Source organism: Gymnoscopelus microlampas (assembly GCF_963454915.1).
Source record: "Gymnoscopelus microlampas genome assembly, chromosome: 24".
In the NCBI taxonomy this organism is placed as follows: Eukaryota; Metazoa; Chordata; class Actinopteri; order Myctophiformes; family Myctophidae; genus Gymnoscopelus; species Gymnoscopelus microlampas.
In genome coordinates, this window is record NC_139961.1 from 29,215,505 (window position 1) to 29,243,186 (window position 27,682).

A 27,682-nucleotide genomic window follows, 5' to 3' on the forward strand; every position below is an offset into this window, starting at 1 on the left:
ATGCGGGACTTCTTCGCTCCCCTTACGAGTGGAACAGTACCACCACCAGAGCCTCCATGTATTCCACCTCCAGTGGGTCCTGGTGGAGCCAGGTCTGTGGTCCAGGACCACGATCACCGCGACCCGGGCATGGTGCCTGGTCCTCGTCGGGTGTCTGACCGGGTGTCTGAGCTTGCAACGAAGCCGGTGTATGTGCAGCTACCTGTTGCTTCAGGGAGCGATGAAGACTCATCATCGTCTTCCCTTTCAGATGACGGCTCTGATGAGTGGGAACCAGCTACCAATGGTAAGAATACATACATTTTATCGTGTTTGTGTCGTATTTGATGGGTTATCTAGTTGATATTACGGAGAAAACTTATCATAAAGTTTCCATGGAATCGTGGACTACGGTAATAGTTGCCAGGTCTGCTTATTGTAAGCCACTATAGGCTTGTTTTTTTCTGTAAAGCTGCTTGTAAAATGGTTGCGAACTTGCGATTGTGAGCTTGTTGTTAGGCTACAATGTAGGTGAATCGTATGTCTATCAAATATAGTTTTATTGAAAGGCAATCCATGGTTGGAGTTTAGAAAGAGAACGTCGGGAAATCCGACGATCTGCAGCTTGAATTGTATTATTGTGAATGTGATTTTCACGGCTATTGTCCAGTTTTGAAGCCTTCATGTGGCCAAATAACTATAGGCCAGATGGCACTTGAAACCTAGTTGAAAATAGCCGTGACAATATTATATAGTCTCTGCTTTTGGCATGTAGTGGCTGCTTTTGAGCTTGTTTTCATAGACCTGGTTGCTTATTCCTATCCCAAGACCTGGCAACCCGAATCAGCAGGCATGGCCCGAATAAGAGGCCACTGTTATACGAAAGGAGGTGTCTGCCTGGCAAGAAAAGTGTGTCTATTCTTACCGTTACACTCACTGTGTACTAGACCCTCCCATTCTAACTCTAAGTTATAGGTTCATTTACTTTACTATAGCCTGGTACTGATGAGATGAAAATGATGTATTCTGTATACTGTAGTATACATATGCTTCTGATCTGTGATTATGACAATTTTGACAATTTAGCCTATGTACAATGACAGAATGACAGATGCAGTAGGCTAAACTATGTATTGTTTGTGGCAATCATAAAAAATAGCAGATCTACTAGTGACTACCAGAATCTAGTTGTGAGCTTGTAGATCTGCTTTTTTTTTGTTTTAGCAGGTGCAAAGCTCCCTCAAAGAGATAATGTCAGGTCATGTAAACAAAACACAACAACACCTTTGATCCTGTTCCCCGGTCACAAGTTCATGTAAACAAAATGGCCTATTCTGCTTTTTTTTGGGGGGGTGACCCCCCCTCTAAGACAGCTTCAAAGAGATAATGTCATGTCAGATAAACAAAACACAACAACACCTTTGAACCTGTTCCCCGGTCACAAGTTCATGTAAACAAAATGGCATATTCTGCTTTTTTTGGGGGGGTGAGCGAGCCCCCCTTCTAACTAGCTTCAAAGAGCTAGAAGGTCAAATTGTCTAAACAAAAAAAAACAATACAGCTTTGATGCTCTTCTTCCTTTGATGTAATCTTACTATGGGGTGCCTTGACCTAAGAACATATGCATCTGTCATCCCTCTGGATAAGAGTGTTTATGGCTAAATAGATGAGACACTACACTGTCTCTGTATTCTATGATCCTATAGTTATAGGATCATAGAATACAGAGACAGTGTAGTGTCTCAGTATGCTATAGGATCATAGAATGTGTAGTGTAGTACATCAAATCTATTTAGCCATAAACACTCTTATCCAGAGGGATGACAGATGCATATGTTCTTAGTGTCTCAGTAAACTATAGGATCATAGAATACAGAGACAGTGTAGTGTCTCAGTAAACTATAGGATCATAGAATACAGAGACAGTGTAGTGTCTCAGTATGCTATAGGATCATAGAATGTGTAGTGTAGTACATCAAATCTATTTAGCCATAAACACTCTTATCCAGAGGGATGACAGATGCATATGTTCTTAGTGTCTCAGTAAACTATAGGATCATAGAATACAGAGACAGTGTAGTTTCTCAGTAAACTATAGGATCATAGAATACAGAGACAGTGTAGTGTCTCAGTATGCTATAGGATCATAGAATGTGTAGTGTAGTACATCAAATCTATTTAGCCATAAACACTCTTATCCAGAGGGACTTCCAATAAGCACAATTAGTTAGCTAATGAAATGCATGTGTTCTGTCAGGCATCTCATAGTAACATCGTTTATTATGCCTAAATGTATTTGATGTACTTATATTGACCAAGTATATTTTATCTTAGGCTCCGACACGGAGGAGGAGCTGGAAGCTGTTGGGGCGTCTGTTGGGGCGTCTGTTGGGGCGTCTGTGTATCATCAGCGTGGTAAGTAAAGACATTACAACAGGAATAAAAAGTATTCATTCTAAGGTGTGGACGAAATCAGATTATGTTATCATGATTGCTTATGTTACCTTGTTGTCAGTACATTATGTTGTTTATCTTATTCTATTCATTTTTCTACTCTATGATACATTTTAGTTTACATGATGTAGAGCCAAGATGTCTCTGCTAGGCCTGATGGCTATTGTTTATAGTACAGCTTGTCCTTGTAACATGACAGTATAGCCATGTTCTGATTACTTGTGCTCTTGGCAGAAGGGTTGTACAATCCTCCATCGTCCACAGGGGTGAAATTAGTTGATTTCATTTTCTGTAAATCATATTTACCAAACTATTTCATATTTTACTGTGATTACAGACACACAGTCGGAGGAGGAGGAGGAGGAGGAGGAGGAGGAGGAGGAGGAGGAGGAGGAGGAGGAGGAGGAGCACACACCTGTAATGCCACCTGTCAGCCGTAATCGAGGTAAGAACATTTTCTGTTGTCACACTGAGCTCTCTTTTACCACACAAATGACAAAATATGTATTTTATGCAGGGGTCATCAATATGTCCGTACAAGACTTTGCCTTGTCTGTGCCAAATGTTTTTCATTTTTACACACCATTTTATAGTGTTCTTATTTTGATCATAACACCCAATTACTTGAATGTCAGTCTCCAGGTTTTCTACAGAATATGTATGACACTGATTTACTATGACACCATGTATTGAACATTTTATTTTCAAGGACCCCCATAACTCGAGTTACGGGTCCATTTGGTTCCATTTGTACACACTCAGAGTTACAGACCTGTAATGGTCATTTAGGGCTAGCTCTTTGTGTTTGTCTATATTGTATGTCCATGGCAAAAATAGAATTTTGTCAAAAATGTCCACCACAAGCCAGCATGGCGATGACATCTGATGTTATGGTAACTTATGCATTTCTTATTTCCAGGTGGTGGCAGGCCTCGTAGCGGTGCAATTGATGAGCTTGTGTGGTATGAGTCAGCAGACTCTTGGCAGCCGAAGGACATCCCTTTCAGTGCTGGGACTCCAGGTCCTCGGAGCAGGGCCGCTGACCTGCAGTCTGAAGAACCTGTGGACTTCCTGGAGCTGCTCATCACAGATGAGCTGCTTGAGCACATCGTGGAGCAGACAAATATTTATGCAAAACAACGTGTTACAAGCGCCCTGCCACATTCCAGACAGCACGCATGGGGAAAGAAGGAGCTGACTCTTGGGGAGCTGAAGCAGTTCCTGGCGCTGTTGTTCCTCACCGCACTGATAGGGAAGCCAAAGATTGCAGACTATTGGCTCACTGATGAGATCCGAACCACTCCCTTCTTCCACAAAACCATGTCCAGGAACCGGTTCCAACTCATCCTCAGTAACCTCCATTTCGACAACAATGAGACCATGCACACTGAGGACCCGCTGTGCAAAGTCCGCACAGTCTTGAACACCTTGCTGTCTAACTTTCAAGAGATGTTCCTGCCAGGCAAGAACATTAGCATAGACGAGGGAATGCTGTGTTGGCGAGGGCGGCTTTCTTGGAGGGTTTACAACCCAGCTAAGCCCATCAAATACGGCATCAAATCTTATATCTTGTGTGATTCTGTCACTGGGTACATGTACAACATGAAGCCATTCTGTGGGGAGAAGGTGCCCCTGCCAACCACCATCACTTCCCTCCTTGGTGACCTAAAAGGTTATGGTTTTCATCTCTTCATGGACAACTATTACAATTCAGTGAAGCTGTGTAAACTCCTCCTTGGTCTTCAGACCCATGTGTGCGGGACCCTACGCACGAACAGAGGGGAGCCACCAGCCATCAGGGAGCTGACCACCTCCAAGCTTCCCGTTGGGTCAACCCTGATGCGTCACACGGACGACGTCATGGTGGTGGCATGGCACGACAAACGGATCGTGAAGATGGTCACCACACTCCACCAGCATGAGACGGTCCCTGCTTCCCAGTGGAGGAGGGAGAAGAAGAAGAAGGGTCAACAAAGGGCCCCCAGCCGGTTGGTTGAAATACAGAAGCCAACATGCGTCGCCCAGTACAACAAGTACATGAATGGCGTCGACAAGTTGGACCAAAATCTCGCCTACTATCTATTTGTCAGGAAGACATGCAAGTGGCCAAAAAAGTTTGTCAATTATCTGTTTCAGATCAGCATGTTCAATGCCTTTGTCCTGTTCAAGGCAAAACATCCTCAGGGCACTGCCAGCTGTAAAAACCTGAAGTCCTTCATCTACCTCGTCATCAAATCCTGGGGCTACCTCGGATGCCTTGGGGAGGAGCCCCCCCCCCCTCCTCCCCAAGAGGAGGAGGAGGAGGGGGGGGCACCTGCACCTGAACCACCTGTACACGACCCACGGTGGAGGGCACCAAAAGAAGACCCCGAGAGCAGGCTGAACAGGATCGTGACCGACCATGAACTGGTCAAATACCCTCCAACCAAAGGGAAAAAAACCCCTCAGAGGGCATGCAGGGTTTGCATGCGAAAATCTGAATCGCAGAACAAGAAAAGAGACCCAAAGAGAGACACAAGGTGGATGTGTAAAGGCTGTAAGGTCCCCTTGCATGTTGAATGTACAACATCGTACCACTCGAAAAAGGACCTCACTAAGTGGTAGAATCACAGAATGTCTTTTTTTTTGTTGCCTAATGCATATTTTTGCTTATTATTTTGTATTGATTGGCCTAATGCCTACTTTTAGCATAATGCATATTTTTTTCTACTAATCATATGAAGGTTATTATTTTGAGCCTAATGCCTAATTGTTTTACTTTTCATCTGCTGTGTATATAGTGTGGCCTAATGCCTAAATTTGCACAATTACTTTCCACTAAACTATCTGCTGTGTGTATATAGTGTGGCCTAATGCCTAAATTTGCACAATTACTTTCCACTAAACTATCTGGTGTGTGTGTATATAGTGTGGCCTAATGCCTAAATTTGCACAATTACTTTCCACTAAACTATCTGGTGTGTGTGTATATAGTGTGGCCTAATGCCTAAATTTGCACAATTACTTTCCACTAAACTATCTGGTGTGTATATAGTGTGGCCTAATGCCTACATTTGCACTATTACTTTCCACTAAACTATCTGCTGTGTATATAGTGTGGCCTAATGCCTGAATTTGCACTAAACTATCTGCTGTATATAGTGTGAAGTGTGCTGCTTGTAGTGAAACTTTTTTTCAGTCATTATATTGTTATTACATATGCTGCTGCTGCTGTCTGGTTGGAATCCGACCTGTACACAAGAAAGAACAATAAAGTACAATCTTGAACCTTTGAAATTTGATTTATTGTTATTGTAGTATTTATTGTTATTTGATTACTTTGAAATTGAAATTAGCTGAACTAGGTGCACTTGAAATACATTGGAGTGAAAACGAACCTCTTATGTTTTCTGTAATTATTCTATTATTATTACTATGCTGCTGCTGTCTTGTATGAAACCAAAGTTGATGTATTATTTGAGAACTTTGAAATAAGCTGAACTAAGATGCACTTCAAAGAGATTGGAGTGACAACGAGCCTTTATGTTTCCTATCATTATTCTATTGTTATTACCCATAGGAGTGAAAACGAACCACAAAAGTATTTTCAAAAGCGTTTTTTTTTCTTTTCTCTAAAGCAACTACTATTGAGATGACTACTGTCACTGAAGGCAAAAATAAATGTCAAATTATTTTTCCAAAAAAAAATGAAAAGAGAAAAAAAAAGTTTTACTAAAACGGCCATAACTCTGTTTCTAAAGAAAAGGTGCTGATTTTGGTGAAATCAAGCTGTATTCAACAGCCAATATCTCAAGAACGGAACATGCTATCGACTCACTTTTTTTTCTGGTAAAAAGTAGAGAGTCCAATCTTTATTTTGAGATATTTGGTGTTTATATAGCAATAGCACAGAGTATTCTGTGGTCCTTGAAAGATGAGCCAGAAAGCTTGAAAATGCTGGCACTCAGTGTACATCATTTTAAAAAACCTCTGGCACCCAATGTGTTAACAAAGTATTAAATCAATAAATCAATAAATGTGTGTGTGTGTGTGTGTGTGTGTGCGCGCGCGCGCGTGCGTGCGTGTCTTAGACCTATAATCAGAGGACGCTAACCAGAATTGTGTGTGTGTGTGTGTGTGTGTGTGTGTGTGTGTGTGTGTGTGTGTGTGTGTGTGTGTGTGTGTGTGTGTGTGTGTGTGTGTGTGTGTGTGTTGTGTGTGTGTGTGGTTATTTGCTATCCCAAACCTGATGATTATGCCTCATTACTGCCTGCAGTCACATCCTGTCTGTCAATTAGCCCTTGCTATGGGTTTATGTCCCCTGCATGTCTTTATAATTGTGTGTGTGTGTGTGTGTGTGTGTGTGTGTGTGTGTGTGTGTGTGTGTGTGTGTGTGTGTGTGTGTGTCTCTGCATGTGTCATGTTCTTGCACATTTCTTATTGTGCATGTCTATAGTACCTACATGTGTGTGTGTGTGTGTGTGTGTGTGTGTGTGTGTGTGTGTGTGTGTGTGTGCGTGCGTATGTGCGCTCGCTCGCGCATGTGCGTGTGCGTGAGTGCGCGCATTCGTGTGTGTGTCCTGAGGCCTCCTGTTACAATCAGTATTCACCAATGCACCACATGTGTGCGTGAGTGTGTGCGTGCGTGTGTGTGTGTGTGCATGCGTGCGTGCATCCTCAGGCTTCCTGTTATCCATCAGTATTCACTTATGTCCCTACATGTGCGTCTTACAGAGATTAGGATCGGCTGCTCCAGGCATTATTAAACGATTCACCTGCAGGTCAGTAGGGATTAGTCCTGACGCTGTGTGATCAGCGAGGTGGGGTTTGATTACTGTTATGTGAAGCCTTTATAATGGGGCCACTTGGATAAGATAGATTAAGTATACATGCTGCTCGTTGTTCTTTCCCTTTTCCTCCTTTATCCTTCCTTCTGTTTCCTTCTATCCTTCGTTCTCTCCTTCCTTTACTCTTTTTGTTTTAGGCTTGCTTTTCTTGACCACAAAAATTGTATACGTTATTTAGACAGATGCTATGTTGGTATCCTATAGTTTCAATGTACAGATTATTATTTTGATTGCATGTTGTTTAGATTAATGCTACTGTATACCTTGCTTATATTGTAAGTCGCTCTGGTTAAGAGCGTCTGCTAAATGCCTAAATTGTAAATTTTCTTTCTGGTCTTCCTGATTTGTAAAATAAGACACAGGTTTTAAATTCAAATTAATTTCAGCCAGAGGCTATGGCGATGTGACGGTCCAGCTGAAATAAGATAGCGTAAGGTACTCTAATATAAACTACGGCATAACTTTGTTAATCCCTGGGGGACTATTTCAGTAGATCAGTGGCTCTCAAACCTTTTAATTTCAAGCACCCCCTGTTTGGTACACATGGGGCCACGGACCCCCATAACTCTGAGAGTGTACACATTTGTACACTGTCAGAGTTATAGACCTGCGGGTCCACTTGGTTCCCATAACTATCAATCATTTGTTGCTGGGGACCCACTGGAACTGCCCTCAATGACCCCTGGGGGTCCCTGGACCACTGCAGTAGATGTATGGGATGGAACGATGAGAATGCTATAAACCCATGCAAAAATGGTCAAACTGATATTACAGAAAAAACTACTTTGTGTGCATTAGTTGCAAGATTTATCGTGCATCTAATCTTCTGTACAGAATCTGTGCAACAGTATTCTCCGTATTCTAAATTCACTCTACACATATTATGTGTAGAGTGAATTTAGAATACGGAGACCATTCTATTTTACACAGAATGGGCAAATGTCTGCAGGCCCTACTGTAAATGATAAAGAGGAAAAATGTTATACAGGACATACTGTACTGTATGTGTGAAAATTCTGACTACAACGTACATGCAGAATTTCCCTGGTGTATATAACATACACCTATGCACCTATCCCCTATACAAAAATATGGGATAGGGATTTATAAAGGCTCACAAAAAAGATATTTACCAAATGTGTAATGTGTGCACACGACACAGTATGATAAGAGGACAGAAGTGTGGCAAATACAGCAGAACGGATTAATGTAGTCCAAATCCTTCTTGAATTCACTCAATCTCTTCATCTCTCTTGTCATCCAGACTATACACACCATTCCACCCTTTTTTTTAAAAATCTCTCCTTCCCCTCAATTCTCTCCCTCGCTCATTCCCTTCCTTTCTTTTCCCGCTTCTCACTCTCTGTCTCTTGTCTCCTGTTTCCTCGCGTCCGTGGGTTTGACGTGACACATGTGGGATCCAGCTGTTGACAATGGCTCCCTGCTTTCTCGCTCCGGTCGGATCAGACTCCGTTGAACAGTGGTTCCCAAACTGGGGGATCGTGACCCCCAGGGGGGTCCCCAAATTATTTGGCGGCGGCGGGGTGGGGTGGGGGGGGGGCAGACAATTTGCGTAATGTGCAAACATTTGTTTCTCACTCAACAGTAAACACTACAGTTTGTCAACATACAGTATTAGTGTATACAGGGTATTTCTAAAGTGATTGAAGGATTTTGAAGACCTTTTTAATACCTCTAAGGAAATAAATAAACAAATGCGATCATTTCTACATTAAAAGTAACCAACAAACTATACTATAAACAATGGTCAAACATTGGCCAAATGGTCACATGTTACCTTAAATAGCTGAACTTTAAGCTCACAGCGCCTTGCAACACGAGGCGTTGTGAGCTTGTAGATCGGCTAATTTCACAATATTTATCTGTACCGAGTCAAACAAAATGTAATGCCTCAACTCCTAGTGTGCTTGTCAGGGTCAGGGGTCCTCAGTTCAAATATGATTATTGCAAGGGCACGCCCCCGAGTGACTAGTCGAAGAGAATGGATGAAACGCCAGTCCTGGAGACACATGGGTTGAAGCCGATCGAATGGCCTGTTGAGACCCAAGCTTGAGTGGCGCCCCCAGTCTTGTAGAATGTAAAGAAGAAAGAAAGGGAGATAAATAATAAAAGAAGGGTTGACGGATGGACAGAAATCTTCAACGTTCCTTTGAGAGCCATCAGACAAACTGTCAGCAGTGCAGCACCAGATGGCTGTTCTGACTTTAAATCGCAGACGGGAGTGTGTCACCAGTGTGTCACCAGTGCGTGCCACTGACATAAAGAATGGAGTTGATGGAAGGCGGTCAGGGAGGTTTGGAAAAAAGAGAGAAAGAAGGAAAATGGACACAAAGAAGGCGGGTAGGCAAGGAAGAAAAGAAGTTGAGGAAGCGCGAGGAAGGAAAGGAGGGAAGGGCATGAGGAAAGAGAGCAGGAAGAGAGGCTGAGTGTTGAAAGCAAGCATGTCAGAAATCCTGTACGAATGTCTTATACGGTTTCAAAGTGATTGAAGTGGAAGGATATACATCTCACAAGCACCGTGATCTTGAAAGCAATCAGGTGGAATCATATTCATATTTTTCATATTTTCCCCTCTGTCTCTTTTGATGTACAGTTTGACCGGTTTGGGGCAAAGATCTGCTGATGTGGTTCAATGAAAAGGATCAAACCATGCTTTGTTGTCCCTTGAAAGGCTGGCTTTCTGTTACACGGGTGTTTGCTAAGAAACAAAAAGGATCAAAAGATTCAACCCCCATTTTTTGGGGTGGGGATCATCATTATTTTGTAGTACAGTATGTACCATGGTATCGAAGTTAAGCGCCACCCCCGTCTCTGGAACTGCAGCATACGTACTGTATCACTGCAGGCTTAGGATTGAATCCCAGCAGAGACGTCTCTCCTGACACTCTCTCCCCTCTCATCATGAGTAGGGAAACTCACCAGTCTCAATAAATTAAAGAAGAAAAAACACAGCCTAATGGGAGAGGGCTGCTCCCTCATGGGATGGACCCTGGTAATGACTATCAGGGCTGTCTTCTGTATTCTTTATTTAAAGCTAAATGCAATCTAACACTGCCCTGTCAAAAGGGAGCTTTGCGTGACAAGCCCTATCGGGTCTGACAGATACAGGATACACATGCATGATTCAAGCATCGCAGAAACATGCTTAATGTTTAATGATACCTCCCCTTTTTTCTTTCTCTTCATCGCCGTCTTCTGTTTTATTTTCTCGCTCTTCTTCTCTCTGCCTCTCTCTCTCTCTCTCTCTCTCTCTCTCTCTCTCTCTAATCTACTGTGCATGGGAATGGCTGAGCAGCTGGCAAGCAGTGTCTGTGTTTAATGTTGTATGCATGTGTGTGTGTTTGCACGTTTGAGTGCGTGCATGCATTTGATGTATAATATTAATGGATGGACATAGTCAATTTAATATACATGTGACTCTTGGCAGAGATACCTCCATACAGTACAGTATAATGCAATATGCAGTCTTATGCTATAAAGGCATACACTGTATAGACTGGCTGTTGAATTGCAGCCATGCATTTAGATATCATGGTGGCACCTGTTGATACGCTGCTGCATCATTACGACTTTGTTTGCATGCTGGATTATTAATAGAAGGACAGAAAGGATGTGAACGGTTTCTGTACGTATTTGATGTCTGTAAAGAGGCAAATGTTGGATATTCAGAAGGCCATAGCAATTCCACATTGTGTTGTGTCGCTATAACAAAAGGATTGCTTCCTCTTGTGCCATTTTTGCAACTCAAAAACAGTATACAGCTGATTGCGTCAACATACGCACCCATCCATCTGGTCGCGGAGGTGCCAGTTCCAGCAGAGAATCCCAGACTTCCCATTCACTGGCCACATTAACCAGCTCTGACTAGGGGATCCCATTCCTGTGGCGTTCCCAGGCCAGTGTGGAGATATAATCCCCCCCATTGTGTCCTTGGTCTGCCCCATGTCCTCCTGCCTTAACGTGCCTGGAAAACCTCCCTGGGGAGGTGTCCATGGGAAGCATCCTTACTAGATACCCACCCTGAACCACCTCAACTGGCAGCATTAAGACAGCAGGAGAAAGCACTGATGTTTAAATTTGGTTCACAAACTATTTAAAACCAATACAGGGTCTAGGCGTAAGCTGTGTGCCAGAGAATGGACACAATCGCTTAATGCAGTACTGTATGGTAATCTTTGGGTTGGCATTCATATGATAAGGAATGTATTCACATGGGAAGAAGGTCTTCTGAATAGTCGGTTGGTATCGTATTGCAAATACACTGTAGATGAAGAATAAATGCTTAATTGAGCCAAAGCTCTTCCACTCATGAATAAAGCATTAGACTATACAGACCATAATGTCTATCACAGTATGGCTTCATGTGTGTGCGCGCGTTCATGTGTATGGATGGATTTTTCTATTAGAAAAAAAAATATTGTAGCAAAGAAATGAAAATGTTATGCTTCTCCTGAGCTCTGCTCGCTTGAATATTATTTATTGCCACAATCAGTATTCCAGCACAGAACTTCAATGATATTCAATGCTACTGCACAATTCACTATCTGTCTTAATTATTGATAGACCATATAAGACTTGTTCAGATTCCTTCAGTTCATTACTAGGCATACAGTGGCATGTGGGCCAGGATTGAGGTTTGGTCTAGAAATGGTAGAATGATAGAAGTGCAGAGGTGTCAATTAACCACATGAATCTCGGCATCCCTATTCTGGGCATGTCATACTCATAACAGGCAATACATTCATCAGAAATAGGCATACATTTGCCTATTTACAACCTCCCGATATGTTTTTGACAAAGACATTTGGTCTAGAACAGGGGTCTTCAAAGTTTTTCAGGCCAAGGACTCCTTAGCTGAGAGAGACATTAAGCAGGGTCCCCCACTACATAATATTGTATTAAATTGTGTTGCATATTAAACTTTTTCATAGATTATAATATAGTAAAAAAATATCCTATCACACAAATATTTGGTGGCCCCACTGTAGTAACTCAGGATCCCCTAGGGGTCACGGACCCCCTGTTGAAGACCCCTGGTGTAGAAGGAAAAACTACGGGACCCCAGTCAATGATGTATAGGGCCCGAGATCATGCCGTCAGATTTACAATTCGGGGGTTAACTCTGCCCACTTTCCACGCCATTTTCCTTGATGACTAGTTTGAGGCGTTGTAATGTCAATCTGTAGTTCTAAGCTTCTTTTCGAGCAAGCAGCAAGTCGTGACAGTGGTGTGTAGACTGTGTACATTATCTTCTATCTCTCTTCTATCTCTAACTTGTCTGTCGCTCTGATATAGCAATGGTACGAATGTGCTGCGTTGTTGGATGCAATAGCAATTCCCCCAACACACAGACTCAAAATAGCCATCACATGGCTAATCACTACTACAAAAACAACAACCAAACAACAGTACAGTATGTTTGGCTGGACCATTGTGTTTTGGTTGGAATGCACACTTAGTGATAGTAATAAAATATAAAAAACACACATGTACATTTGGTAAACCGATTATGGCATTCCATAGATCTACGGATGTTAGTCATCAATGGTGCAAAAGCTTATTCCACAAACAAGTTACTGATAAATGCTAACTTCTGTCAGCGACGGTAGCAGATCCTAATCCTCAGTCAGCGTCACCCACCCATGTGTTCATATGGATCGAATCCGCTCAGTTGAGTCATTTCTTCCAGATAGCGTGCCTTTGCGTCCACGTTCAGCTTTTCTCTGTATGGTATTTCTCTGCCACGCATTGCCCGGATCCATCTTCTGTCCTTTACCAATAAATCTGTTGTAGTGTTCAGTTCACGTTGTGAGTGTAGAACTGTCAATGTGATTGTGCACTGCTTCCTTATTGTCTCTGCCAGGCCGAAAGGCGTGGCGAGAGAGTATGTTTTTCCCCCTGTCCGTCCGTCCGTCCGTGTGTCCGTGTGTCCTGTCCGTGTGTTACCAGCTAATCTCCGGCACCGTTGGCCCTGTCACTGCGAAACTGTGTACACCCACTCCCTGGATGCCAATTCAGAACCTCTGCCCCACATTTTCACATGGGCCTGTCATAGCGCCACCAGGAGGCCGATTTGTGCAAAACCCATTTTTTCCCATTACACCTACAGCTTTTAACCAAACGTCATGCAAATCAGTACACAGTATCTCTATAGTCATGTGATCAACCCGGATCTGTGCGATTTCCCATATTGCATCCTCATTGGCTAAGGTTGGCTTCCAAAGTTTGCAGGATTGGTTCGTTTTGAACAAACTGCCTCAAATCATGAACGCAGCTTGCCATTTCCGTAAAATTGCACACGCACATTCCCACTAGGCCGAGGAAGAAATGCCACTTGAAAATGTTCAAATCAGCCTCATGGTGGCGCTATAACAGGCCGATTTGCATTTTTAACTATAACTGCACCGATCTGCGTGAAACTTTGCATGCACACTCCCTAGAGGCCAAGGAAAAACATCTGCACTGCATTTTTCACATCTGCTTTTTACAGCGCCACCAGGAGGCCGAATTATGTAAAATACATTTTTGGAGATTATTCCTTCAGATTCTGTCCAAAAAACACGCAAATTGGTACACTGTATCTCCATAGTCATGTGATTCTGATGGATCTGTCCGAATATTTCATATTCTATCCTATTTTGCTTACAGTGGCTTCCAAAGTTTGCTGGATTGGTCAGTTTTGAGTTTTCCGTGAAATTTTGCATGCAGATTCCCACTAGGCCGAGGAAGAAATGCCCCCCTTTTCACATTCACATTGGCCTGTTATAGGGCCACCATTAGGTCTAATTTAGCAAAACACATTTTTGGAACAAAATGCCTCAAATCATGAATGCAGTGTCCGATTGAAAGGCCTAAGAAGAAATGCCACCCTTTTCACAATAACCTACATGACCTGGCGGAGACCTGTGCTCCGATGAGTACTTTTTCTAGTTTATAACTGTCGTCACAGTGCGTCACAGCCACGTCAAACAAAATGGCGACCGGAACTACGTCACCCTGGGCGAGTCTCCGCCCCCTAACCCCCCTACCCCAGCTCCCTATAGGGGTTAGGGTGGGCCTGTGGAGTTAAACATGCAGTAATCTGCGAGAGATTGTGAAATTATGTTTTTTTTTAAATCATTTTGGCTGGTTGAGTTAGTGTGTCTGCTGTCTGTGAATGTCTTAAATCTCTGAAGTGTTGTTGTTAGATGAGGTTTTGCATAGAATTATTTATGGCGCCTGAAATGTCAGCCTGAAACACTTATAAACGTCACTACATGTTTCAGCCTGCTTGTTACAGTATTTTTCTTTTGCGAACATGGAGATGAGAGGAAAAATGCATGGAAAATACTTTATATAATTTTCATGCACAGGGCCTTTGGATGGATTAACGGTATTATGTTTGCAAAGCCCTTTTGAATGGGTTCTGCACTTGTCGCTGGCTCCCTTACGCTCATTTCTCAAAGGGAGTTGCCAAAGATTTACAAACCACATTATTAAAAAATCTAATCACTTTATTGCTTGATTGTGATATATTGTGATAGCAGTATCTACGACACCCACACACCCTAGAATCCCACTGAGAAGTTGCATAATATTGTATAAGAGCTGTCAAAACCCTATCTACAGTATAAGGGAAATACTAATGTTCCAGTGTCCCAATTAGTACCTAAAGATTATAAATAATGTTATTATTATTATACATAACTGTAAATACAGTTATTTTAAATAACTGTTTTGAATACCTTTGATGTACAATATTGCAGAAGAATTCATGTCACCAGCTAGCCCTGTACAAACCCTTCAGATTTTCCATTTATAAAGGAGCGAGCTCGATTCTCTCTAAGAACCCCCACCCCGCTGGGATGGGTTGTTGTTGCACCCTGTAAGTTCATGTTTTAGGGAGGCCTGTGGTATCCTGTTGCTCCACACAGTCTTGTTATTTTGTGCTGTCTTTCTGCATACTGAAGTGGATATTTCTGGGCCATCTGCAGGCCTTGGCCATTTAACACACATTTACCACACATGGGCTCAGTGCTGCTTGAGACAGCAAGGGGTCCCAATCTGCTTCATTAGCTCTATCGTTCCCTCCCTTTCTCCACTTTGCCATCCAATGAGGCAGAAACGCTTGCAAAATACTTGAAGAAATATGTATTTTTATGTGGAAAAGAATGTATGTTTATCTTATGTTTGTTGATTAGTTTATGTACATTAAAAACAACAACTCTGTTTTGATCCATTCAATTTCATATTGGGCTTTGTTAAATACAGAATAACGCATTTATTAAAACACAAAAACTAATCTCAACATAAATGTCTTTAATGGTTTAAACTTAATATTACACAGGCATTCAGTTTCAGCAACTTACAATCGCATTGAATAACTTGAATCATTTTCACGTTGCCTTGATGTCTTAATGTGACAATGTGGCCATCTGATACTACTCTGCTTTGTGGGAAAATCTGTATCACATGGCTGACATATCAGATTAACGTTTGCTGTGGAAATGAAGTGTCAGCCAAATTGAACAATAGGGGTTTAATGGTATTCCCAGGGAGTTTGCTGTAGTTTCCTGTAGCTCTGCCTGTAGGTACTGAGATTAAGAAGCTAATTATTGCTGTCAGATGAAAAATTCTATCTATAAAAAGTCAGCATTTTATGAAGTACTGTATCACGATGTTGACAGCCAAGCATTTAGGAGTGTCCCGAGGATGTTTCATGTTGATGAGAAGCTGTAACTGTGAGAACAGAATTACATTCAAGTTGAATGCCTTAAAGTTGAAATACAAACTCAAACTATGGTATTGAAACCTACACTAGCACTATGCACATTCAAAGTGAGGGGAGCTCAAACAACCGTTCGACATTTCCCACTTTAACAGCTTTCCTCGAACCTGAATCTTACACTTACACTCACTCATGCAGATTTCATAAACAAGGTGTTGCTACAGTATGTAGAAGGTTGAGTTGAAATTTCCATTATTCCAGCCCAATTAAAACTGTCTAACCCTCACTTTGTTTTTGGTTCCTCAGGCTCCTTCATCAACCAATCAACCGACCCGTTCTCTAACAGTTCCTGCGATGGTATCGGCAACGAATCAACGCCCTGTCAGCAAAGTTCTGGGCTGTCCGGAAGCCCTTACAAGGTTGTGGAGATGTTTTTCATTGCTCTGGTCACAGGATCGCTAAGCTTTGTCACGGTCACAGGGAACATCCTAGTCCTGATGTCCATCAAAGTAAACCGCCACCTACAAACTGTCAACAACTACTTCCTGTTTTCACTGGCGTGCGCTGACTTGATAATCGGCGTCTTCAGCATGAATTTGTATACGGTCTACATCATAGTTGGCTACTGGCCACTTGGGCCCGTTGTCTGCGATCTGTGGTTGGCCTTGGACTACGTCGTCTCAAATGCATCAGTGATGAATTTGTTGATCATCAGCTTCGATCGATATTTCTGTGTGACAAAGCCCCTGACTTATCCGGCGAGAAGGACGACCAAGATGGCGGGCTTGATGATCGCTGGGGCTTGGATTCTGTCATTCATCCTCTGGGCACCGGCCATCTTGTTTTGGCAGTTCATTGTTGGAGAGAGAACAGTACCAGAAGGAGAGTGCTATATACAGGTAAAACTGCAATCTGTCTGTCCTGTACAAGAAGACATTTTCTTATGTCTATCTATTACAGACCTATTGTTGTTTGTTTGTTTGTTTGTTTGTTTGTTTGTTTGTTTGTTTGTTTGTTTGTGTGTTTGTTTCTAACTCTTTATTCTTTCTCTGTATGCTACTCTTGCCCTGCCCCATACAGTTCCTTTCCAATCCAGCGGTAACATTTGGCACGGCTATCGCAGCATTCTACCTGCCGGTCATTATAATGACTGTCCTCTACATTCACATTTCCCTGGCCTCCAGAAGTCGCGTCTCCAAACAAAAACCAGAGAAGAAGGAGAAGAAAGGAATAAAGTAAGAGTATCATAGGGATAAAATTGTTTTCATCTGTTTGGGGGGGGGGGGGGAGGGGGGGGGGGAGGGGGTTGCCTAAAAAATTACATTTTAAACAGTAAGAAACAACGGTTTTGTCTACATAGAAAGGAAACTGCATTCTATGCACACCATTGTGGTTTATTTGTGTTTTTTTTGTTCACAATTTTAAAAAGTATTTTTACAGCGTTGTTTTGCTGGAGGCCAGCCGTCAGTAAGAGCTGAGCTAGTCTCGCTGGACCAACTTTCTTCTGCACACTGCTGTAGGCCAAAGAAGTACTTCCACAGATTTTATAATGGCTCAAACCTTGCCCAAATTTGGAGCTGAACATCAAAGATATGTCATAGACAACTGACTGTCACAGGCTGGCCAGTGGCCACATGAAGCCTGAAATCCACATTGGAGCCACGCTGTTCCCATGTGGATCACAAAATCCACATGATTCCTGTTTTTGGACGGCGAGCCCTGCGTGGCCGTCCTGATGGACGCAGTTGAGGCATCTGAGCAATGTGGGGAGTTAACCTCTGCAGGCTTATAAAGAGAGGAGGTGGCTTAGGCGAAAAAGGGGCGTAACGGGGCGTGATTTGGTCAGGGACTCTCTGTTTGTGTGAAAAAGGGGGCGGTCTTGCTAAAAAAGGGTCTGGAACGCGTCGTCATTGCTTCGTTGCCACCGATTGGTTGCTGCAACTTGGCTTCATGCAGGGAGACGCCCCCTCTCACGCCCCCTCTCAGGTCTGAACATGCCCCCTCTCAGATCTGAACATTCTTGGCATTCCTGCACCGCGGCCATTGCTCCCTGGCTTGATCCTGTGTCCATTTAACAGCATTGAAATGTCACCTTATAACTTCCCATCCATTACAGAATGTACCTAAAACATTTAAGTGTCCAATAAATATAAGGTACTTACGATAAACCCCAAAAAATTATCAAACATAAAGTCGGACCTTTATTTCGCATAGTATTTAGCATAGTTTTAGCTGATCTTGTGCGCACATTTTGTTCATAAAAGCAGCAGGTCCGTGAAGTGACCACGCAGCCTAAAGCCCCGCCCACCCCTCTACACACTGAGCTTTTCATGCCGTCACACTCTGCAGAGAGGTAGACAGACTATGGAGGCATCAGAATGTTGTATTAAATTATAGAATGCACCAAAACATTAATAAGTGTCGAGTTGAATCTATTTACGCAACAATGAAGCCCCGATTTCATTTTTGGTTACAACCACATACGGAGATTTTGAATACATGACCAATGTCAAAAAACTCCCATATCTGCTGGGCGAAGTACAACAATGTGCAAACACAGCAGCAAGATTCGTGAGTTGGTGTGATAAGAGAAGGATATCAAACGGAACACAACCACCCTAAAGACTAAGCATTGTGTATATTCCAAACACAGCAGCAAGATTCGTGAGTTGGTGTGATAAGAGAAGGATATCAAACGGAACACAACCACCCTAAAGATAAGCATTGTGTATATTCCTGTACAGTGATCTTAGTACATAGAAATTGATCTATTGAAGATTCTGGTTGTATTGTTGTATTGTGCTTCCTGCTTTGGGCAGCAGCGTGGTTCTGAAAAATGTTTTCATAGTACCCTTTTGCGTAGTAAAAGCAGACATGAGGTGATGCTCTGTAGATACATTATCTGTTCCCTTTTTATGTACATATTAACCTGTACATGTTTTCAAATAAAATACATAGTCTTTCAACATAAAATGATTACATGCAAATAGAACCGCATTGTTTCACATGGCTAAAATGCATAGGCCATTCTATCATTATGCAGTGTGCTTTCATTCAATGCAAATATAACCGAATCCTGATGATGGCTCAGGTCACCAGTTGCCTCACATGTTAATGATCACATTACAATATGGATGGGCAGCGATCATTTTACTCCTCTTTGAGCCTGATGAGTTTCCTTTTTTTATACACATAGTAACCTGTAAATGTACCTTGTTTTTAAAAACACACATCTTCATGTGACGTTGACTTACAGTGGTTACTTTGTAGATTTTCATTACAAAACATACAGTAACCACTTCAGCCCATACATTTCGGCCATTTGAAAATAGCCGATCTACAAGCATTGTGAGCTTGTAGATCTGCTATTTTCAAATGATTATACATTTGGAAGTTTGTTTTTGCAGTTGCCTTTTAACATTGTTGATGTAATTCATTGCAGACGCACCTTTTTCAGACACATGTACACATTACTTTTCAAATAGTGCGTCATTTATTTTAAACATTGCCACACATAATTAATCTAAATAAAACAGATACATGTTTGTTAGCTAGTTGCACTAATTTAGTCATTGGTCATGGCAGCGTTAGGAGAACTCCTAAACGCGATAGATCAGAGCTTGTAAATTGCCTTTAGGATATGGAATGTGGGCAATGAAAACAGTCATAATACGAATCAAATTTACATGGAGCAAAACATATGACAAACATAACAATGTCATCTAATGACTCAAACCAACGACGCAGTAGCCCCACGCAACTGCTGTATAGCGTGTAGCCATGCTATAAGAGCTGAGCTAATTTGTACATTTCAGTGTGAGCCCCGCACTCTTATGAAATCATGGTCAATATTGCTAAATTTATGCCCAATGTTGAACTGAAGTGAAGGTCTGGGGCGCAGGTCGTGGGTAGTGGGTAGTGGGCCACGAGATGTGGTTCCTGTAGATCACTGGGCCGATTTGCAGACTGGAGTTGAAGGCTGTATACAGCTCGAGCATGGTAAATAACCTTCGTGTGAGTGAATCACTCTGTCTCAGCACAATTACAATTACATACAAGCTGACATTCTTCAATGTAAATGTACAATATTTGAGCGCCATCTTGTTCACACATTACAACAACAATAAGGCATCAATGAAGTCAATAATATGCTATTCAATCTGTCGCATCATACACATGGACATAGTTAATGCATCTGTATGCTTAAACATGTAGGCTACATTTGTTGTTTTATAGCAATAGTATATACATTAATTTCTTGTCCTATGTATTCCTTTTTACGTTACTGTATATGTGTTGTTTAACTTGTTTAGCATAGCATAAGCATAGGACAACCACAACGTTCAGGTCGTCGCATCTGGGGTACTAGAGTCAACGTCATTGTCAAGACAACATAGAGAGTGTGTGAATGGCCCCTGCTGGACTGGCTGCTTTCCCAGTTAGCAGTACAATAGTTAGCAGTACTCTATAAAACGTCACACAGGTTTATACACCTTTAGCTATGAATTGCATTGCAAACTGAGGTGATTCAAATAGAAATTAAATGGCATGGTGTGGGCTGACTGCTTTCCCAGTTAGCAGTATTCTATAGTTAGAAGTACTCTATAACATCACTATATCACACAGGTTTATACATCTTTAGCTATGAATTGCATTGCAAACTGACGTGATTCAAATATAAATGAAATGGCATGGTGGAAAGAAGTGATCGAATGTTTTACTTAAGTAAAAGTATCAATACTGCGATGTAGAAGTAGTGTATTATGAGGAAGGATCCGGAATTAATGTGCTTCAGTAAAACTATTAGTATTAAAATGTGCTTACAGTACCCAAAGTACAAAAATGTTTGCAAATAGCAGACGTGCAGCTCACAACGCAAATCTAAACTACGACAAACGAAGCGTTATTCTCTGCCAGGCCTTGAAATACCAGTACACACATTAGCTTAGCTTTGGGTGTCCACATTAGATGTAGATGAACTGCATAATACACAGAAACACTCGAAAAGAAAATAACGTCAATCATACGACAACATACATAGATATATAAGCAACATATACGAATACAATGAAAGAGTTTATCCCATTGAGTAATAACCATTATTCATGCATATTCATCATACCAAGCATCTACGCTAACTGTTGCGTTGTCTGTCGTTGACGAAAACAACTATGTACGCACGCGCAAGATCAAATGTGACGTAAAGTGTTCTGGCTTGAGGACCACAGCAATCGATCACAGACTCACCAAATGACACTAGTCAATCCAAGACCTATACATGACTATATCGTGTAAACGTATATTGTAACATTGTGTTAAACGGACTGACAATAAGGAACTGACAAAAACATATTCATGGCCAAATGAATGTCGCAGTTACAACTACACCGGAACTAAACCGGAAGTCGTCACACAGACGCATGCGCAGTCCACATCGTTACTGCTGTATATATTGTCAAACTACAAACTTATCCCTCTGAAAATTACACAGTAAACATATAAATCACTCAGTCACTTAGGCAACACGTTCCTCATACAGATGCACACGCTAATCCGCCTAAATACAGAAAGTAAATAAAATAAAACTCGCAAACCGGAAGTGACGTCGCATTAACCATAAATCACAGTCCTGCGCTCAATACGAACACCCACTGGGTGGCGCTAGAAGCCCTACATAAGCAGGTAATAGTCATACAACAATTGTAATAATGACAATAATACTTTTACTTACAGATCTAGTATTTATATGTTGTGGACTGGTGTTGATACTTACGCACTATTGTCTTGACTCTTGAGGTGATACTGACCACTGGCCATTAGTTTCAAAGTAATTCACACATTAACTACTTAACAATAGAGCCGTTATTTCATTCGACGCCCGTGCATAATAAGCAGAGGTGTACTTCCTGCTTAAATTTACTCCACTACAAGTAAAAGTAGCTCAGTCAAAATGTTACTCAAGTAAGAGTAAAAAAGTACTTGCTTTTAAATATACTTAAGTAATCAAGAGTAAATACTTTTAAAAATACTTAAGTACACGTAAAAGTACATTACTTATTTTTCACACCAATGAATTGCTGTATTTTTTTATATGGCTTTTTTTTTATCCCAAGTCAAATTAGTGCAGGTTTGATTCAAAACGAGTAAACTAAATGGATATCTTTATAGCCTATAGTGGTGCAGCACAAAATAACCACTAAAACACTAAAAACATGTATATATAATATATATGAGTCCTAATACAATAAAAACGTTTCCCCTTTGAGACTGTATTCATGCCATACTGTCTGAATGGGGAAACGTGGATGAAAGACATACAATTTAGGCATACTGACTATAGCAACATTGGATGCCTTTCATTGTTTTCAAGGCGAAAAACAAACCATGTCACTCTGCCTTTCATGAATATTCAAGGCAAAAAGGCACCATATGTCACTGCTATGCGCTAACTAAAAGGGACCTGAAGTGTTATGTTTGCATCGACAACTAGTGTTGTCCCTATCTACAAATTACACACACACAAATTACACACAAATTACACACACACACACACACACACACACACACACACACACACACACACACACACACACACACACACACACACACACACACACACACACACACACACACACAGTAGGCTACTCAAGTAAATTTACAAATTCATCAGTTACTGTCCACATCTGATAATAAGCCATAATAACAATGATAAATGCAAACGAAATAAAACAAAACAAACTAAAATAAATAACTTTCTACCACTTACTTTTCAGATATGAATTATGACATTATATAAAATACATTAGCCACTAATGGTCCTATTTTACACATTTCAAAGCCCTATTTTATATGTAGGCTATTTGAACATAGCCGATCTAAGCTCACAACTACTTTCAAACATTTTTGTACTTTTACTTTTGGTACTTAAAGTACATTTTGATACCAATACTTTTGTACTTTTCATGAATTTATAATACCAGACTTTTACTAGTAACAGAGTACTTCTACCATGTAGTACTGATACTTTTACTCAAGTAAAACATGTGAGTACATTTTCCACCACTGAAGTATGCTAAAATACAGTGGTGGAATTGGAAAGTAACTAAATACATTTACTGTACAAGTACAATTTTCAGGTTGTTGTACTTTACTTGAGTATTTCCCACTTCCAATAATACTACTCCACTACAACTACTTGAAAGCTTTCTTACTAGTTACTTTTCAGATAGAAATTATGATATTATGAAACATGTATCTAATTTTCATTTTATACATAGGCTATTTGAAAATAACTGTGAGCTTGTTAATCTGATAATTGCAGAAATTGTAGTAGGCCTGTACTTTTGATACTTTAAAGGACTACTTTGTTTTTTTCACAACAAGGGTTATTTTATTAGTTTGTAATGATAATAATTAAAATATGAGTGTTAAAAAAAAAACACACCCTGTGTGAAGGAAGCGGTGCCTTTGGGGCGGGCCTTAACTCATTTCAGTTCGTCCCTATTGGTGGTCTGAGTCCACTTACCAAATTTGTACTTGGTAGCATGCTGCAAACTGGAATGATGGCTGTTTAAAGCCCAGCCAATGGGCAGACAGAGGGGGCGGGGTTTAAGTAATGACAGTTAGTCCCTATTGCTGGCTTTAGTCCATGTACAAAATTTGTACTCCATAGCATGCTGCGAACTTGAGTTATGGCTGTTTGAAGGCCAGCCAATCTTTGAAACGTTGCAGTAATGTAGAGAGTCATTCCAAATATCACTGAAACCAATCTCACTCCAATTGGCCAAAGGGGGGCGCTATAGCAATTTTTGAAAATGCAAACTTTAAACAGGCAAAAGTCATGCCTCGTTTGGCCGAAAGTCGTGAAACTTGCTTACACTTGTGCCTTGACTCATGAGGAACACATCTATCGCTTTGACCAGTAAGCTCCGCCCTTAGATTGTCCGCAATTTTGAGCAGTTTGAAAAACACTTAAACCCAGGATTTTTCAGCTATTTGCGTGAAACTGTATCATCTGTGTGATCTCCTTTTTCACAGTTCCTCGTCTGTTGGTCCAATGGCGTCTCCCTTAAATGAGTGCCTCACAATCTCAAGGTCGTCAGTTCAAGCCTCACTTGCAGACTTCATTTAAGTTGAATTGCAAACAACATGACTGTATCAATGAATACATGTGCAAATGGTAAAGATAACCTGAAATGCATATTTGAGAGTACGTTTTTCAACGTATGACATACTTCATTCTGAAAATAGCCGATCTACAATCTCAAAACCTTTCAGATAGCAACGTGTTTCTGAGCTTGTAGATGGGCTGCTTTCACTGTTTTCGGTTGCGAGGAGACATACAATTTCTCTATTGGTAAATGGTTTGTGAACGAGTGATCTTAGTGTTGGCTTGGTTCATGACAGAAGGCAAGAGTTTATGATCTTCAACAGACAACATCAGCCTGGACAAAACTATAGCACTATAGGTAGTGTTGCAGCCTATTAGTCCGAAGGTAGAGAGTATGATTCCTGTTAATGGCAATAGGTTGAGATGTCCAATCAATCCATTCTGTTTTCATCTCTCTCTCTCATCAATCTATTCCGTTTCCATGTCTCTCTTCAATCTATTCCGTTTCCATGGCGCTCTCTCTCTCTCTCTCTCTCTCTCTCTCTCTCTCTCTCTCTCTCTCTCATATCAATCTATTCCGTTTCCATGTATCTCTCTCTCTCTCTCTCTCTCTCTCTCTCTCTCTCTCTCTCTCTCTCTCTCTCTCTCTCTCCAGTTTCCATCTCTCTCTCTCTCTCTCTCTCTCTCCAGTATCCATCTCTCTCTCTCTCTCTCTCTCTCTCTCTCTCTCTCTCTCTCTCTAGTTTCCATGTCTGGCCCTGTATTATCGCTGCTTGCAGCTATATTTCTTCTTGTTATTTTGACTTATTAATGTATTTTCTTCCTAGAACCCCAAGCCTGTTGAAGGGTCACCTGTTAAAACAGAACAACAACAATGAGACCAGCCCCCAGGCAAGTCCCCGGACAACTCCCAAGCCCAGTTTGGACACTGGCAGCACTGTCGTGGAAGCTGTGAAGAATGGCAGGGTGGAGGAACCACTCGCCACAACTACAACAACTGAGCCTCCAGCCCAGCCTAGTCCTGGTCCCACACAGGTATGGTGTGTTCAGAGTCAGACGAATACAAGAACGCTCGCCCCAAACCACACTCGCCACGGGTCAAATCTGGCGACCTCGGAATGGTCGCCACCAGGTATTCCTAAACGTATAACCTCAGTAAAACTATGCCTAAACCTAACCTTATTCCTAAACTTAACCTCAGTAAAACTATGTCTAACCCTAAATGCATTCCTAACCTTAACCTCTATAAAACAAATACAAGAATGGCTGGGGGCGAGCGGTAAGCGGGAAAAATGGGGGCGAGTGTGTTTTTGGGGCGAGCGTCCCAGTTACAGTACCATTCAGACAAGACAGACAGACAGACAGATAATTATAGATAGTTTTATCATCTGATAAGAGTGTGCCAAATACACATGGAACTCAATACATAAATCTCTCTCTACCCCCCTCCCTCCCTCCCTCCCCCCCCTCCATCTGTGTCTGCCTGCCTGTCTGTTTAGGAGGAGAAAGAGAGCTCCAATGATTCGTCCACGGCTTTTATCGCACCGAAGGAACCAAAAGAGAATGCCAACAGCGATGCTCCAACAGAGGTAGGCAACTGTCCAAGAAAACAAGTATTAAAGTAGTTCAATGAATCACGTAGTTATCTTTAATCTTAAAAGTAGAAACAAACATCTATCTTCCATTGCCATTAGCTGACCACAAAAAAATGAGCAAAAACACCCTCTGCTGCCTCCATTCCAGGCTGCCACGAATCCCGCCCCCGTTGACACGACGACGACAACCACAACAAACCCTGCCCTCGCCAAGATGAGCGCCGCCTCCAAGTGGTCAAAGATAAAGATCGTGACGAAGCAGGCCGGGGATGAGTGCATCACAGCCATAGAGATCTGCCCACCCGTGGAGGGCGGGGAGAAACATTCGATCCCCATCAACCGGCCAAAGACGGTGGCCAGGAAGTTTGCGAGCATCGCCAGGAGTCAAGTGAAGAGGAAAAGACAGATGGCTGCCAGGGAGAAGAAGGTGTGAGAATCTAACATGAAACAAATGTTTGTTGAGATGGGAATGCTTAGGGAAGGATGGATGGACTGATGAGAGGAAAGAAAGAGGGGGAGTTCGGATAATGTATAAAGAAAGCGAGAGAAGAGGGACAACTAAACTATATATTTTTCACTCGCTTTAACACATTCAATCCGGGAACGCATCTACAAATGTCTTCTAAATCCTAACTGGTTTCTGAAAAACGTATGTTGCTACATCAGTGGTGTCCAAACTTGTTCATGTCAAGGACCCCCAAAATGATATGTATTTGGTCGCGGACCCCCATCTCAAAATATTTTGTTCCAGACAGGGACCCCCTTCCCCCAGAAGCAAAGATTTGAGTTACAAATGTTTGCTTAAAAAAATATAGGCCTATATATTCAAAGATTTACACAAAATTTCACGATTTTTATAAAAATAGACAAGCTCATAGCGCGGCACTCTGTGACGCGCTATGAGCTTGTATATCTGCTATTTTTGAATAGCCAAAGACATCTAAAAATGACACAGATTGTCAACATGTGAGCATAAAATCACAAACATCTTCTGCACAGTAAAAACAGATAACTCAGAGAGAGTTAATACTCAGGGTTTTTTACTGTGTGTATTGTGTACTGTAAATCAATACTGCTTTGACACTCATCTTTGCTCCTTCACTACAGGTGACCAAAACCATCTTCGCCATCCTGCTGGCCTTCATCATCACGTGGACACCCTACAATGTCATGGTGCTGATCTCCACCTTCTGCCACTCCTGCGTCCCCGACACGGTGTGGGCTATCGGCTACTGGCTGTGCTACGTCAACTCCACGGTGAACCCGGCGTGCTACGCCCTCTGCAACGCCACGTTCAAGAAGACGTTCAAGAACCTGCTGCTGTGCCAGTATAAAAACATAGGCACAAGATGAGATGGGTAGGAGAGGGCATACGGACGGAGGGCGGGGACAGAGGGATGAATGGAAAGGGGGGTGGTATGGAAGGGGGGTGGGGGGATGGGCCGGCTGAGTAATTAAGTTATTAATGGATGGAGGAGGGAGGGGTGAAGATTGATTGTTAGTGAGTGGAAGACAGAAAGAACTTGGAATCGATGGATAGATTTATTGATGGACGGACGGACGGACGGACAGATGGACGGATGGATGGATGGGGTCTTTTGAAGGAGTTGATGGTGGTTGATTCCCTTCTTTTTAACCCACACTAATTCCCTTCCCAAGCACATGTAGATTCAAACAAATCCCTGATAGATGGAGAGATGTCCTAGCCGGCAGGAGGGAAGGATAAAGAACGAACAGAGTGGAAAATGAAGCGAGGCGAGGGATGATTCGCTGAAGGGACGGGATCAGAGCAGTAGAGAGAAAGAGAGAGAGAGAGATAGAGAGAGAGATGTGAATTGATGGAGACATGGATTTTGGAGAGTGATGAGTTTGAAATGTGGTCACTAGTGAAGGGCGATGCAAAGACAGAGAGGTGGATGGACGTGTGTGTGTGGGGGGGGGGGGGCTGGAGGGCTGGGACTGAGTGGGTGAATGATGGCTGCTTCCTCAG

General features: G+C 42.0%; 2 protein-coding genes across 2 annotated transcripts in view; both read left to right on the plus strand.

Moving 5' to 3' along the window:
• Window positions 1-27,045, plus strand: LOC311040628 (uncharacterized protein; the record flags this gene model as incomplete). Its single annotated transcript, XM_084050957.1, has 10 exons — window positions 1-286; window positions 2,314-2,394; window positions 2,771-2,878; window positions 3,353-4,630; window positions 16,294-16,886; window positions 17,068-17,222; window positions 24,925-25,132; window positions 25,597-25,686; window positions 25,841-26,119; window positions 26,800-27,045. The coding sequence occupies 10 exons, from the start codon at window positions 1-3 to the stop codon at window positions 27,043-27,045; spliced, it is 3,324 nt and encodes a 1,107-aa protein (XP_083907083.1).
• Window positions 1-27,682, plus strand: part of LOC311040720 (ankyrin repeat domain-containing protein 10-like) — a 454,992-nt gene that overhangs the window by 241,570 nt on the left and 185,740 nt on the right. The gene's annotated exons all lie outside the window — the stretch shown is intronic.